General features: G+C 37.3%; 1 protein-coding gene across 6 annotated transcripts in view; it reads right to left on the bottom strand.

The window, feature by feature from the left end:
• The window catches only part of nvy (CBFA2/RUNX1 partner transcriptional co-repressor nervy), a 314,183-nt gene that overhangs the window by 26,661 nt on the left and 272,867 nt on the right, over positions 1–14,655 (bottom strand). For 2 of the 6 annotated variants that reach the window (XM_067106558.1, XM_067106555.1), the window contains exon 1: positions 6,172–6,770. The exons of 3 other annotated variants lie outside the window; for them this stretch is intronic. In XM_067106558.1, the coding sequence (XP_066962659.1) occupies positions 6,172–6,289 (118 nt within the window). In that variant the 5' untranslated portion in view covers positions 6,290–6,770. Of the gene's footprint in view, positions 1–6,171; positions 6,771–14,655 lie in introns of those variants that run through there. One more of the 6 variants, XM_067106556.1, reaches the window with a different exon arrangement.

Below are 14,655 nucleotides of genomic sequence, written 5' to 3'. Positions count from 1 at the left end.
ATACTTTTGGGTCAAAAGACTGTCCTCATAAAAATAAATATAGAGGAATACAGCTAATTCATAACTAAAAACAAACGAGAAAATGCGCCGAAATTTCCTCGGCGCAATCGAGTTTTCTGTGCAGCGTATAATGCTGTATGAAACTTTCAGCCGTGGCCCATGAAACTCAGCCACGGTCCGGTGGTGGCCTGTGTTGTTGGTACCTATAGCGGTGCCAGAAGTTCGATCATCGCTAACTTTAACCTTAGATAAAGTAAAAACTACCGAGGCAAGAGGGTTGCAATTTGGTGTGTTTGATGATTGGAGGGTGATGATCAACATAACAATTTGCAACCCTCTAGTCTCAGTAGTTTTCAAGATCTGAGGGCGGACAGAAAAAGTGTGGACAGAAAAAGTGCGGACGGACAGACAAAGCCGTCACAATAGTTTTCTTTTACAGAAAACTAAAATGTATACATGCATGAATACAATCCGAGTACTTGTTACTTCTTGAAGGAGAAGTTGAAATACACATACATACACACAACAGAGGAAGAGATAGTGAGAAACTATCAAAAAAGTAAGCAGAAAAATTCTCTTTGTCTATATGTCGTCCGAATTATCGCTCTGCCATTTTATGTTTAACAATACGGGTTCCTCGTATAGCAACACGATTACTGTAGAGCCTGGAACCTAGTTTAGGACTTCCAATATCTCGTAATCTTCTGTCAGAGTTTAGGCGTTTATTTCTGAAATAACAATAAAAAAGCAGTGCTATTTCCTCCGTGTTTGATGAACCATAAAACATGAATATGACAATATACGAATGCATAGTAACTGAAAGAATTGACAACTTCCAGTTTTTTCCAGGGTATGAAAACATGTTTCACTGACACTTTTAAGACGTAACAAATCCTACATATTACAGTGAGAAAACAAGAGTCTAGTGTTGCGTGACGTTGCCATACTTCTACACAACAGCTAATGTGGACCATTAAACGATTATAGCGGCTTAATTATACATTACCAATTTCGCCAATGTATATGTAGAAGTATTTTTTTGACATTTACTATTCTTAATGTGTCTTAGGAGCGTATGCACCATCCAGAACCTTTTAGCGACAATAAGCTTACATAACAACATTTATATACAGCATAAAATTACTATTACAGTATTACCACATAATTACAATTGTACTGTGGAGTTACATACAGATGCACGTCATTTAGCTTTTTCTGAGCTCGAATAATTAGGCGATTTCAAAGACAGACTTATGAAATTGGAAGGGCATTAGGACTGATGCGAACAAAAGCTTCAAAGTGCCACATTTCATCCATGCACCTCCTACACAAGAAACTATATAAGACAAAACTCCAGTTAAGAAAAAGACACTGAGTGAATTTGTTTGTATCTCGTTTTTCTGTCAAAATACATGGAATTGAGTTCCAGGGTCTATAGTTTCAAGAAATTTAATTCAGCCCACCAGTTTAGTTATTTTCGAAGTTATAATTATTATTATTATTATTATTATATTATTATGTATAATTGTTAAGGAAACGGGGAAAATTTCTAGAGAAACACGGATAGAGTTCTCCGTAGAGTTCCATCGCGTTCTTTCTTCTCTCTCTCTCTCTCTTTTCTTAAGGAGATCGTCATAAAACGGATAAGAGCGTCGAGCTTTCAAAGATAATTCAGGAATTCTAAGCTATTCTTTAATTACTATTATCATTACTAATGTTGCGTTCACTGATGACGGAACTCCGGAATTTATGTCTGTTCAATCCAAATCTGCGTAATGTGGATTGGGTTTGAAGTTCCATTGTGCAAAGCAACAAACTAGTCCATCGGTTTAGCTTCTAGAATTCTTTAAAAACGATGCAGACTATAGCTGAAGGTCAGTCGACTGCAAAAGTGCGTAATCTTTCATCTTACGAAAGGCAAGACTGATGGTATCTTTGGAGTTACTGACGATGTCTTGCCTGCCCCCATCTGTTCTTTTTGTCATGCCCAAGTAAAACAAGGGCATTAGATTTCCTCTTCTACCAGCTCCTGAATGAGGATACTTTCCCAGCAGCAAGCCGTCAGCACACTTCTATCTGTTTGCTTTTCATTCTAAATTTCTTTAATTATTATTATTATTTTCCGAAGATAAGACCTTATTCATATAAAATAAGCGTACATGGGCCAATGACTTGAAATTTAAGCTTCCAAAGGATATTGTGTTTATTTGAAAGAGGTTACAGAAGATAATAAGAAATACAGAAAGAAATCAGTTAGGCTTTATTCTTCTCAAGTTCCTAACTCTTACCACTATTTTACTTCATTCTGACCTACTTGCTTATTGTTTTATAGAGTAGAATAAAGAATTTAGGCCAAAGGCCAAGCGTTGGGACTATGAGTTCATTCAACGCTGGAACGGAAATTGACAGTAAAAAGGTTTGAAATGTGTAACAGAAGGAAAATCGCGCAGTTATACTAAGGAGAGGGTGGAAAGTAAGATGGAAGAAAGAGAATATGAACGAAGGTGCACTAAAGGGAATGAGAGATTGCAGCCAGGAGGCCGAAGAGACGCGGCAAAGAATCTTAAGGAATGCCTAGCACTGACGGCACTATCCCCCTATGGGTTTATTGTTTTATACTTTGACCTGATGTTTACCTGGCTTTGGCGGCTTCCGTACTACCGAATTTCTGTTCATTTGTAAAACGACTAACAACAGAAGTATTATATGCAATGCTTCAAGACTATGCCACCAACACTTACTGAGAGGCAATTCATACGTCTCCGATTTAATTACATTTGCTATAAATAATAAAAGCCAGGCAGCATACGATTTATAGATGTATATATGCAACAGAGATTTTCTAACTTAGGCTACCAAATTTCCATCCCATTCATAGGTTTCCCTTAAAATAAAACTTATCAGAAACTCCTCTATTGGAATGGAATGGAATACAGAATTTAGGCCAAAAGGTCAAGCGCTGGGACCTATGAGGTCATTCAGTGCTGAAACGGAAACTGGGAGTAGAAAGGTTTGAAAGATGGAACAGAAGGAAAACCTTGCAGTTGCACTGTGAAACAAATGTTAAGAGAGGTTGGACAGCAAGATGGAAGAAACAGAACATGAATGAAGGTACGGTAAAAGGAATGAAAGGGGTTGCAGCTAGGGACCAAAGGAACGCTACAATGAACCTGAAGTGATGCCTACAGTGCACCGCATGAGGTGCACTGACAAGAAACTGATCTATTAGGAATGACACCCGAACAACATAAAGAAGAAATCGATGATACACTGTTATTATTATCATTATTAATAATCATTAATTTCTTTTTGCCGGTAAGGTATATCGATCATATCATTAATAATATTCTCCTCACACCTTTTGTACCTCTCGACACCTGGTCAGATGAAACATTTGCCACAGCTGACTATATCGACAGAAGTATCGCAAGCGGTAAACATTACTTCGCAAGAAATTGAAACAAACCGACACGAGAGTGCTTTATACACACACAGACACAATATATATATATATATATATATATATATATATATATATATATATATATATATATATATATATATATATATATATATATATATAGCCTACTCTCACAACATTAGCCTTTTCATACAGATATAGAGAAAGCTCATCACCACCGTGTCGATCCCACTATACACAGGGCGCTATCCTCCTCTATCTCACACTTCATGGATATTAAGCACTGTCTTTTAAAAAATCCTTTTGTAACATCTATCCAGAATTTTAGCACTGTACACATACACACACACACATACTTATATATATTATATATATATATATATATATATATATATGTTTATATATATATATATATATATATATATATATATATATATATATATATATACATATATGTTTATGTGTATAATACACACACACACACATATATAAATATCTAATGGATATATATGTGCTGCCTTGACCAGTTAAGTCGATCGCCTTATTCATTAAAAATTCCAGTCTTTCATTCTACCTGTCACACAAGAATTTGTCAAATTTCTATACTACTAGTGCATGGGAAAGTATGACTAAATTCCAGCATGAATGACCTAGCTAGCGTTTCATCCTATCCCTCAACGATTCATCATATGAATATAAAAGTAAAGGGAAATTCATTCTATAGCCTACTGGATATATATAGCCTATGCATATATCTTCGCGTTCTGCAGGTGGAATCCTAGAGGGAAATTGATGCGTTGGGAAAATCCTTTTTGTTCTCTCCGAAGATCAAAGTCATAGATCTTCTGGAAGTCTTTTATTTTATCTACGTAAGATAAACACAACAGGAGGTTGCGGGTTTGATCACTTTCATATATAGATAGCTAGCGAGATAGATAGGTAGGTAGGTAGACAGATAGATAGATAGACAGACATGCTAACAAACAGGGTTATTGTTCCTTCTCTTCGTAGGTACTATTATTGGTTTTGACCGTCTATATGTTCGTTTGTAATTTACCCCTATAACATATAATTTAGATTTCTACCAATATGTATCAGTCCTCTTGAAGATTCACATTTCTCTGTGGTACTCTGAATCTTAACGCACCTTATTCTTGTGATTTAAAGTGTATGTGTGTATATATGTAAGTTGTATATATATATAAGTATATATATATATATATATATATATATATATATATATATATATATATATATATATATATATATATACATATACATTTTGCGCGGCGGTGCGTGCCAACACAAATGGAGAATAAACACTACGCGACAAGATAGTCTAGTCAAGTGTTTGAATCTAACTGTAGTCCCAAAAATTACCCTGAATAAACAGAGTACAACTCCAGGAAACATAATATTACAAATGCAGCGGCTACACGTTACTAACAAAAACATAGGCGACAAAGAAAAAAAAAAAAAAACAAGGCCCACGCAAAAACACGCGAGCGAACAATGTTAACTATTCGCATAACTGAGTAGGCCAGCGTTAAATTAAGTAGTACAGAGAGAGAGAGGCTGATGAGTCACCCACATAAATATGACACTCCCTCCGAATATCTTGTTTCTTTCTTTCACAATGATGTTGATCCTCCTCCGTTCTCAGCAGATAAATTGTCATCATTATTAATAATCACTGGTGTTCCTCGTGTGCACATATTCATGTGGAAATGTAAATAAAAAAAAAAGTCATCGACTTGTTACGCAGCTTCCACAAATAACATTAGCCATGTGAGAAAAAAAAGTGAAAACGAACATGGCAAAAAAATGTAGCGGTGAGATTTGCGACTACACACACACACGCGCGTGCGTGTGTGTGTGTCGCGCGCGCGCTTGTGTGTATATATATATATTATACAGAGAGAGAGAGAGAGAGAGAGAGAGAGAGAGAGAGAGAGAGAGAGAGAGCTGAGGAATTAATAAAAAAAAAAAAAAAGAGGCATTCGACAGAATCTAAATTTTCATGTCTGCAGAAAATCGACCATAAAAGACTCTTTGGAGATATACGATGTAATAAAAATAAAATTTCGTATAATACAGAGTTTTTTAGGGAATGCAGGAATAAAAAAAGTATTGATTATAACCGGTTAAGTGGAATTTGAGGGTATTTCAAGCAATACATTATTTGTAACGCATTATGGGGCCAACCATGAAATTATAATAAATGTATTACAAAAATTGTGCGCGTGTGCCGAATGTAAGCGTAGCCAAATGAAAAATGAATACAACCAATGCTGAGATTTTAGGAATTTCCTGAAGATATTATAATAAAAATCCTTTGGACAAACACGGACGCACGAGGAATAGCTTTCTTTGAGTTATTAATGCAACGATGACAATATTGGAATAAGAGCAAAGGAAAACCTGTCAATTCCTATGAATAATTAAACTACTAAACAAAAAAAATGGATTTTTCTAGGTGCATTTACTAGTACTAGAAGAAGAAGAAGAGGAGGAGGAGGAGGAGGAGGAGGAGGAGGAGGATAAAGAGAAGACGTATGAAGAAAATCAAATATTTTTTTCTTATGAAAATTAAAGAGGAAGCCTCAAAGATCGACGAAAAGGATTCGGAAAGAAAATGAAAGGCCTTGTAGAGATAGAAAGGAGGCATAAGAGGGAAAAAAAATTAAGATGCGTAAAGAAGAACAGTACAATAAATACACTAAAGGCACAGGCTTAAGCTAACGAGTTACCACCAATCGGCGCGGTGACATCCTGAGGAATGTTGCTCCAGGCAGCCGGGAATGCTTTGAGTTTGTTGGTGAAAAGAAACATGGGGTCCTGTAGGCAAGTCGTCGTCGTAGTCGTCATCGTAAGATGCGTCAGTTACTTACAATTATGTCTTCCATCTTTATTTTCTCTTCACACTTACTTTCAAGTCCTTCTCGCGCGATCTTCGCTCCCAAGAAAACGTTTTGCATCAGACATTTATCCAGTTCACGCTTAACGATGTTCACACAATATCTCTTCTCAAACTCTACATCTGTTTATATATTCCCAAAATATATTGGCCTGGGAGTACGTGTGTCAGGTTATTCACAAAAATGTTTCACTTTAACGTAAACGAGAGAATTTATGCAAAATTTTAGTCACAATATGCCTCGGTTTTTAGAAAATCCTCTAGAACTCATTCATCAAAATTATGTTTAGGGGAACAAACACTTAAACATTCCTGAAATAACTGTGTACTTCGTTTTCCCCGGACCAAGTTTCTATATCAGTCCACAGACTTAACAACGACTTATACTCGCGACGAAAGACGAGTGCACAGAGCAGCGCGTATTCATAAAGTGAGGGGTTGGCATAACGCAAGGGTATTCGTGAGGGCTGGCAAGGGTGTATGGTTTGAGTCAAACGGTGCCGTGAGGGGGTTATTGAAGGTTGTCGTACCGCACACAAACTCTCTCTCTCACACACACACACGCATACGCGCGCATATACACATGAGGGTTGAACATACAGTGAAAACACACGCACACACTCACACAAGCTCTAAAGGGAAGAACTGGGGAGAGTTACAGGGTATGAAGGTTGTAGGAGGAGAGGCGGAAGGGGTATGGGTGGGGGAGGGGAGGAGGTCTCCCGGGTGCGTGGGAATAAACACCTGGTAACACGTGCACTCTGCGTTGGCCGCGAGATTTTGGGTGTGTTTGCTGCTTCGACAAACTCGATCTGTCTGGACGTTTTCGTTTCCTTCGCATAAAGTTTCCTCTCTCTCTCTCTCTCTCCAACCATTCGCCATCTCTCTCTCTCTCTCTCTCTCCAACCATTCGCCATCTCTCTCTCTCTCTCTCTCTCTCTCTCTCTCTCTCTCTCTGTTCACCATCGCAGCAATCTGCATATGTATAACCTCTTTCTGTTGCTTTACGTTTGAACTCATCGGCCAAACACGACGGCTTGGATATATATATATTCAGACTCCTGCACAGCTGGAGGTTACATCGGACCCGGCCTAACAGCAAGGCCTAAATTTACAATTAAAATAAAGCCTTAAATATACAGCGGTAAATTCGCTTCCTTAAATAGATCGGAGGTTCGGAAAGTGCGGCACTCGGAGGAGAGGGACAGAGGGACAGGGGAAGGAGGGAGGGATGGACGATCCCGGTGCTTGTGAAGCCTATCTCCCATCCCGTCGATGCCCTGTCCCGTCCGTCCATTTATAAGAACAGGTGCGGCAAGGAAGGTGAGTCCCCGTCGAAAGGAATTATATATTTTGTCTCATCAAATATATAAATTCATAAAAATTACCTACACTGCGCCATGAACTAAGTAGTTTTAATTAACGTTATGTTCAATACTACTTTACACTTATCACCATCACTACATTCAGCACTAACAGTTGCGATATCTACAATAGTAGTGTTGAGATTAGCAGCGATAGCAGCTACAGCAAAACTTCATATTTTTCGATTAAGTTTCACAAGTCTCTCGCCACCTTGCGACAGAGAATAAAAAAATTAGATACAATGGGTCACTGTAACAGACAGGCAGTCCTTTAACTTAAACATTAATGAATTGACGAAACAAGCGTTGAGAAGTATTGGTTCACCAGGCTATTCGTAATTAAAAAAGAAATAAACTTTCGAAAGCGCAGCAACAATGATGACATAATCATTTAAGCTCAGATTTTGTCTGCTATTGTGGAGGTAGTAAGCTGCACTTGGCGCAGGTGGTCTACAACTTCTGGGTTATGTTCCAAACCATTTGTCGTTCGTACTCGGATATTTTAGACAGATATAATCTGGGGCTTTGCAAGCGCGTGATAGTGGTATGAATGAGGTTAGGGTTAGCCAGAAGGAAACAGATTCGATAATGGTACATAAAAAAGTAAAAACGTTGGGAGAAAAAGGATGCGACTGGCGAAGAGTGAAGGCATCAGGCATGAGAAAAAAAAGCAGTTTATTAATGAGGATTATTTTCAAACAGGAGACACTTCAGATACCAGGATTACGCAAGAACAGCAAATCAAGGTTTGGGACGTCACACTGTCCCACAGGGTAAGGGGCTGTGGCCCACCAGCCGGGAACCAAAAGGTGGTTCTGCGACAATGAGTAGAAACGGACATTGTTGAAATGAACCGACTGTAAAATATGGGAACCAAAAGATCAATATGCGAAAATGTGTAGGACGGATATTCTTGAAATGAACCGACTGTAAAATATAAGTGAAAGCGAAGAGATACAGAGGAGTTTTAATACGGCATGGCTTAAGTGGAAAGACGAATGACGTAGCGTTGAGGCGGCTTGATTTCTGAAAGAGCATTAGGGTAGACTGGACAAGAACGTAAAATATGTCTCACATGTATGAAAAACATGGAGTAACGGAAGATGGTGGATTCATAGCCTTTAAATGTAAGAGAAGGCGGAGTCATGCATAACCAATTACGTAGGCGTTCGACGTGGCAGTGCTCACTCTCCTACGAAGCAGCCCTGTGCAGGTGGTGGCGTTATTGGGTGCTACTCTTTCATTAGAGGAAGCGGCTTCCACATGTGGTAAGAAGTTCGATATATCGCTGGTAATTCGACCTGCACAGTGAGCCAAGTGTTGGGGCGGTATTGTCCGGCGCATAAGCCCATTTGAACATCCATGGGGTGGGGCTTGGGGTTAGCAACCCCAAGCGTGCTACCACCTCCAAAGGGAACAAAAATATATACATATATATATATATATATATATATATATATATATATATATATATATATATATATATATATATATTGTATATATATAATACATATGTATGTGTATATATATATGGCATATATGTACACATACAGTGTATATGTATATACATATACACATATATATACTGTATATATACACATACATACATCCATATATCAACCTATGGCAGAATGCAAAACCTAAGTAAAAGAATGAGAATGTAAAAAAAATCTAAAGAAATAAAAGGGGAATGAGCGCAAGCAAGCAATAACCTGGCTATAACGAACTACCCCAACAAGAAAGATGGCCGGGATGGTCCTTCGCATGACCCAATTTGGGACCCTGCGTGAAGGACATCTATGGATCTTGTAATAGAGAGAGGAGAAATAATGGGCGCAAGGGAGAAGTGTTGATGATGGAAGAGAGAGAGAGAGAGAAAGAGACCGAGTGTATGCGTGCGCGTGTATGAGAGAGAGAGAGAGAGAGAGAGAGAGAGAGAGAGAGAGAGAGAGAGAGAGAGAGTAAAGAAATTTGTTGATCACTAACAATTTCCCTTAGCAAAGTGACAACCTATCTAATGCCTCCTATCAATCAAGGAATCCTCATTTTATATACTGATGAAATAAGAATCATACCGGAAGTAGCATTATACAATGATAATATTTTATTATAAATTAAACAAGGGAGGACGAATGCAGTTCACGTTACCAGCCGATAAGGAATTTTAGTCGTATCTTTGGTCAGTATATATATATATATATATATATATATATATATATATATATATATATATATATATATATATATATATATATATATATATATTAATTTCATTACCGGCATTTCTCTAATTTTAGCTTGTTCCAATATTTTCTTACAGCCTGTTTTTTTTTTTATTTAATTTTCTTGAAAGTCACCATCAGTACCTTCTAAACGCTTTACAGTTAAATGTAAGTTGTACAGTTTTTACTTTATATTTTAATGTTTCCTATCTGTAGTTTATACATACATACTATATATATATATATTCATATATATATATAGCCTATATATATGTATATATACATATATATAAATATGTATGTATGTATGTCTATATATAAGATATATATCTACCTATCTATCTATCTATATCTATATATATATATATATATATATATATATATATATATATATATATATGTGTGTGTGTGTGTGTGTGTGTGTGTGTGTGTGTGTGTGTGTGTCTGTATAAACTACAGATAGGAAACATTAAAATATAAAGTAAAAACTGCACAACTTACATTTAACTGTAAAGCGTTTAGATAGTACTGATGGAGAATTTCAAGAAAATTACCTAAAAAAAAAATACAGACTGTAAGAAAATATGGGAACAAGCTAAAATTAGAGAAATGCCGGTATGAAATATAATAATGGGAGAGTGAAAATCTAAAAATTTTAAAGAAATAAATGAGGAAAATAAAATATTAAAGTGGAACACAGGAAAAGAAATATTAGTGGGCCACCGTCAAAACATGATCCCATATGCAGCCTCCTAAATGTAAAGGCTGCATTACAAAAATTCCCCTTGAATTCTAAGCCTGTTGAAATTCATATCGCACCACGAACAAAAAATCACTTACTCTTAGATTTAATAAGCTGGGTTTAAGACTGTTCTCGTGAGTCATTTCATACAAAAAGGGACGGTGGTGTGTAAAAGCTTACATAATAAGGTAATGACTCTTTTAGCAAATCACTCAGCAACAATTTCAATAACCATATTCCATTAACCCAAAAGGACAATAACCACGACCTTAGAGCAAGAAATACCGCCCAGTACAATATATCGTATCTCACATCTAATTAGTTCCACTGGGTTATCGAATTAATTTCTATTTATGGCAATTCCTTAACAATTCGAGAGCTTCGTAGCTAAATGGCAACGGGAGTACCAAGCGTCCTCTTGTTTGGGAAACAAAGCAGACTCACAGAACTTTCAAGGCATTGCGCCTAAAGTCATCTCTGCCGTTACGACGGAAATGGATGAGAATAAAAGTTTTCTGAAGAAGATAATCGTTATTTTGATATATATTTTGAGGACAAGATGGGGCATTTGAAATTATTCTTTAAATGATCACGCCTCAAAAGTTTTCGCTTTGCTCTGGCTTAATTAAAATAAAAGAAAAACTTAAACCACTTATACGAGTATACTATTTTGGCATTAACCTAACCTAAAATATCCTTTTATATTTCCTCAGTCTTGCCATCAAGAACGACCACCCGGAGAAAAGACATCCATATTTCATTAACAATTATCCAAGGTCTGAAGTTGCTCATTCTTAAAGGATACTGCCAGGCAATCTAACTACGGAGACAGCTAGTAAAAAGAGACAAGTTCTCCTTATTTGCGAGTTTAAAATAAGGAAAGAGCGAAGGCGCCTGCATGGTTTTATACCATCAGTGTACAAAATTGTCCCGAGTCTCATGAAATGTCAGATGAACCTTACTTTGTGCCTGGAGTTCCTCTTCCATTATTATTAAAGATCTCATCGACGCTGGAGCATTATTTAAAGGTTACACAGATTTCCGGTTCCGGAAAAACAGCAGGAAAAAATATCCTATCCTTGGGATACACTTTTTCCCATTAAAGAAGGTTCCCTTCTCAACATTATCATGCGGCTGCACTGAGCTAATGGATGGCCTAGATAATCTAATCTAGCTAGGGTATGTCTCTTGGGTTACGTCATGAATAAAATTATGTAACATTTTATCCTAGGAAATAATGTTGTATCATGTAATGGTTTCGCGGTTTACTAAATAAGATTTTTAAGGATCTAGTGACTAATTCATTTTCCCTCACATGTCGTTTTGCTTACTAATATATGCAGAGTTCTGTAAATGCTAATGCACTGGTTGTGAAATAATTTTACAGAACACGGCAAGACCTAAGGTGTGTCAATATGTAAAACCTCTGCATACTGACCCGGTTTTTTATCAGAGGTATTTTGCAGTGAGAACCTAGTACTACTACTAGTAGTAGTAGTAGTAGTAGTAGTAGTAGTAGTAGTAGTAGACATGAAATGGGACGGAACGAAAAGCATGAAAAAACTCTCCCTGTGATTAGTCAACCTGAAAATTACTCGCCTGTGTCAATAACAGAATATTGGATAAAAAAAAAGGAAACACACGAGAAATCCTTTTACTTATAAATGGAACACTAAATCAATCTGAAAAATAAATCACAAACTCGAGCGTCAGTAGGTTAGACAATAAGTTCTTCGTCTCTTTCACTTTTTAATTAAAAAGGTGGAATTCTCTGCCTTACAGTCTAATTCTGGGATGATTTATCTTGCCTCACTGAAACGGCAAAGATATTCGTACTCATTCCATGAGGTGAGCGAGCTTCAGTCTCCCCTGTGGAAATCAAATACGCACAACGTACTTTCCTGAGCATGGCATAATACTCAATGAATAAAACCTACTCTTTCATCATTTTTCGCATTTTTTCCATGACCGTTTAATGTCCACTTATCGGACACCAATCAGGGAAAAAAATTAGAGTGAAAATTGTAATTATTTAATATTAAAAAATTCTCTTCTCGAACTGTTAGATGCTTTGCCTAATTTATCAGTCAAATGTAAATGAAAAATACGTATTAGCAAAGTAATAATGATCATTACTACTATCGAGTTATCTGGGAGAGAGAGAGAGAGAGAGAGAGAGAGAGAGAGAGAGAGAGAGAGAGAGAGAGAGAGAGAGAGGAGGGCGCAATGGATATCAAAATGTAAAAGTAATACTGGACAGCCATAAGCATTTTTCTGCAAGCTTTCCATGCGAAATTAATGACAAGATAGAGAATCTGAGGAAAAAAAATATGGGGGTCAGTACTACCCCTTTAGATTCTTTCATAAATTGGCGAGGAGGAGAAGAGGGAGCTATTTAAGGGACACTTAAAAAGGGGGGTTGGGGAAGGGGAAGCGGGGGGGGGAGACACCTCCTTTCTGAGGATCTCATGCGGGGGCTTTCTCTCTCATCCCCCTTCCCCCAGGGAACTGCCACAGTCTACAGCTGTTGGCTCTCACATCGACAGAGAATTGATCTTACCAGCAACCTCTCTCTCTCTCTCTCTCTCTCTCTCTCTCTCTCTCTCTCTCTCTAAGCTTGCCTTCATGAACATGTGAAACCATGTGCAGTGGCAAAAAATTACTTGATTTAAATGCTTGCATATTCATTTATATTTTTTTTTTTTGTCAGTAGCACATGGATATATTTTATGTATTCAATTTTAGGACGAGCAATTCTATAATCAGAGGTATCCTTTTCCACAGAGTTTTGTATATTTTTGGATACATACATACATACATACATACATACATATATATATATTATATATATACACATATATATTAGATGTGGGTGTGTGTACGTGTGCGTGTTAGTGTGTAAGACTTTCGCTATGAGTCTGAGTGTATTATTTGAAAACAACTCTACAACGAAATTTTCGATGCTTTCTACAAAAGCTGCTACTGCGACAGAGCTTATACTAAGGCTTAAGCGATGCATACGAGGTGAACTCTCTCTCTCTCTCTCTCTCTCTCTCTCTCTCTCTCTCTCTCTCTCTCTCTCTCACTGTATCTTCCAAAGTTGTCATAAGACTTCACAGGTAAGAAAATCCGGACATAGGGGGTCTGTCTAATGCTTCGTGTTTTACCATCGAGGCTCTGTTAAGGAATAAAGTCGTATTAGATAGAAATCCGTTTCTCGCTGGCAGAGGTCAAGTTATACATTTTATGCCCTAACGTAGAACATTAAGCATTAGATGATTAGACAGACCCCGTATGTCCGGATTTTCTTACCTATGAAGTCTTATGACAACTTTGGAAGATGCCCTGACTTGTCCCCGTGTGGTATAGACGATCATGACCTTTTTTTCTCCTGATGTCTCAGATGGACATCTTGAAAAAGACTTTGGCGCATTTCGTCATTATTATACCCAGTTACCTTAAAACGCATATGTTATCGAGAAATCGCCAAATAAATGGATCAGCATGCTGACAACAAACTAGTTAAGTGACTTTAGCAACATAATAAAATTTCCAAGTTAGCAAAATCGAAAAGGTAACTGAACACATCTAGTCTGACAACCTGTTTCTTTTTCGCTACCAAAACATCATCGGGAATAGCTGAGAAACATACATAATAAACCTAATTCCAGTTCCTTTAATACCATGCAATAAGAGTAACAAAATTTATATCAAAGAAACAAGTAGACCATCTTGCAAAGATTAATGGAGCACAAATGATCCGTAAAATATGGATCTGGGACCTAGGGGATTTTCGAAAAAATATGAAAAATTCCCCTGACATTACGTACATTAAAGTGAGGCCGCGTTGTTTTTCGGGCGTAGTTAAAGTGAGGCCGCGTTGTTTTTCGGGTGTAGTTAAAGTGAGGTCGCGTTGTTTTCGGGTGTAGTTAAAGTGATGCCGCGTTGTTTTTCGGGTGTAGTTAAAGTGAGGCCGCGTTGGCCGCGTT

Source organism: Macrobrachium rosenbergii, chromosome 7, assembly GCF_040412425.1.
Source record: "Macrobrachium rosenbergii isolate ZJJX-2024 chromosome 7, ASM4041242v1, whole genome shotgun sequence".
NCBI lineage: Eukaryota > Metazoa > Arthropoda > Malacostraca > Decapoda > Palaemonidae > Macrobrachium > Macrobrachium rosenbergii.
Note: the sequence above shows the minus strand (reverse complement) of the source record. Positions and strands in the feature narration are given on the sequence as shown.